The sequence below is a fragment of the Pundamilia nyererei genome, unplaced genomic scaffold (assembly GCF_000239375.1).
Source record: "Pundamilia nyererei isolate P.nyererei 1_Seehausen unplaced genomic scaffold, PunNye1.0 scaffold00246, whole genome shotgun sequence".
NCBI lineage: Eukaryota > Metazoa > Chordata > Actinopteri > Cichliformes > Cichlidae > Pundamilia > Pundamilia nyererei.
The window spans coordinates 464,483-466,487 of NW_005187647.1; the positions used below are offsets into that span (position 1 = coordinate 464,483).

The 2,005-nt window shown below is 41.9% G+C and overlaps 1 protein-coding gene across 1 annotated transcript in view; it reads right to left on the reverse strand.

Annotated features, from left to right (window-relative positions):
• Nucleotides 1-2,005, reverse strand: part of kctd6a (potassium channel tetramerization domain containing 6a) — a 29,045-nt gene that overhangs the window by 16,416 nt on the left and 10,624 nt on the right. Inside the window, exon 3 of the mRNA XM_005749476.2 lies at nucleotides 305-474. Coding sequence (XP_005749533.1) covers nucleotides 305-474 — 170 coding nt within the window. The remainder of the gene's footprint in view (nucleotides 1-304; nucleotides 475-2,005) is intronic.

The following is a 2,005-nucleotide window of genomic DNA, read 5'->3' on the forward strand; positions in this document are numbered from 1 at the left end:
GATTTTTTATGACACAACAGTGGTGAGTGTTCCCACCTTCTGCTCTTTGTAACTTAACGCGATCTTTCCGTTTTCGAGTTTTGGACATGATTTTGGAGTATATCTTCGCAGTAGCGATTGACCGCAAAGTAAAGCTACCGGAAATGTACAACCCCACATCCGGTCGCAAACCAGGAAGTTAGCATTTTCTCATGCACAGGGTCTATTATCAAACCTCTTGAAACTTGGCCAGGTCCTCAACAGCACTGCATTGCATCTCATCAATCAACTGCAGAAGTTAAAATAAAAAACCCATCTCACTCACCGAAACAGTGGGCCGTCACGGTCAATGAAGTAGTTCCCGTGCGCATCCCTGACAGTGGGGAGGTCACCTCTGAACATGGCTCCCAGCATAGAGTCTGGGTAGCGCTGTAGCGTAGACAGGGATGTGCTATACACACAGCCGCCCACATTCAGAGTAACTGGCTCCCCCATCTGGACAAAGTAGGTAGGCAGAGATAACACTCAAGGCTTTTGTCAATGGCAGTTTTTTTCCACAGCAGACATTGTGACTTCTCACTAGGGTTGTACCTAGGGCTGTTCGATATAACGATATATATCGGATAACGATATAAAAACGTCTATCATTTCATTTTACGCTATCGTTTGTTTCGTGGTGTCGCAAAATAAACTCTTTACAGTAATATGTTTTCACCGTTTTGATGGTCACTGTAGGGGCTATACTAATTTCTTAAAGTTCTCTCTTTCTCTTATATTTAATATAACCACACTACGGACGGACAAGCGACTGTTTTTATGCGTTGTCGTTAGCAACAACGACGGTAAAACCATCGCGTGTCCGCTTGTTTATCTTCCACATAAAACTTTTGGAATAAAGCTCAAGATCCTGTTGACTTTTCAAAATAAGGTTTTGTATCGGGATATGAGATTTTGGTCATATCGCACAGCCCTAATTGTACCTAGATTTTCAGTCCCATGCAGACTCAAGGGGTTAAACAGTGAAAACAGGCCTAATATGCATGAAAATCAGGAGAACATGAGCATGAGACTGAACATGATGACCTAGGCTACCACACAGCTGCGAGCTGTTTCAGCCTGGGCAAAGTGCTATAAAGAGTATGAGACAAAACAGAAGACAGACACGGACATTGCTCAACTCTCAGATGCAGACTTGAAGACTGGTCTCACATTTGCTGGTGATGTGTCTATCCTTTATATTTTGACATCAAATATTGAACCTGGCTTATATCTACTTGTTCAAGCCCAAAACAGACTAGATTTCTTTCACTGAACAAGAACAAAAAAAAAAGAAAAAAAAAAAAATCAAACAAAAACAAAACAAAACTTCAGCGCAATTTGTTCACAGCTCTTTTTTAGAATGTTGATCACATTTTTAATCACCTAATTGTAATGTCTGATTTTATATACCTTTATTAATCCCACAAGGGGAAGTTTCATAAGGCTGCCAACCTATTGCACGCAATGGCGGCGCCATCTTACCCTCCGACCATACATACATTACACAAAACATCACATGGGGAAGACAGGTCAGAGAGGTATAACAATGAAAAATGCACCACATGAGGAAAGATAAGGAGGAAAAAATAACTCCCCCCAGACTGAGCTCGAACAGGGAGATCAGTTTGAGAACAGAAAAAAAAAAACACCTCTGCACATAGCACATGAAAAAAACTCTTAATACACCAAAGAAACACATGACAAGCAACAGGGGTGGGTAAAGGGTGAGAGACAGCCGAATTAGACAGTACATCCGGGCCTGCGTGCTCTGGTCTCCTTGATCCACCGTCAGCATCGGAAAGGAATCCGGTTGTTCAGTCTGAGGTCACTAGCCGTGTCTGGGTCTAAACTCCGCTGCAGGTCCATATATCAAACGATCACTATGGCATTACTGAGAGTTGAAAAACTGTCTAAAGTCTTTCATCTTTAATAAAATGATCAGCGTTCTGCTCTACCAGGTGTAACAATTGAGTTTAACATCCAGGCA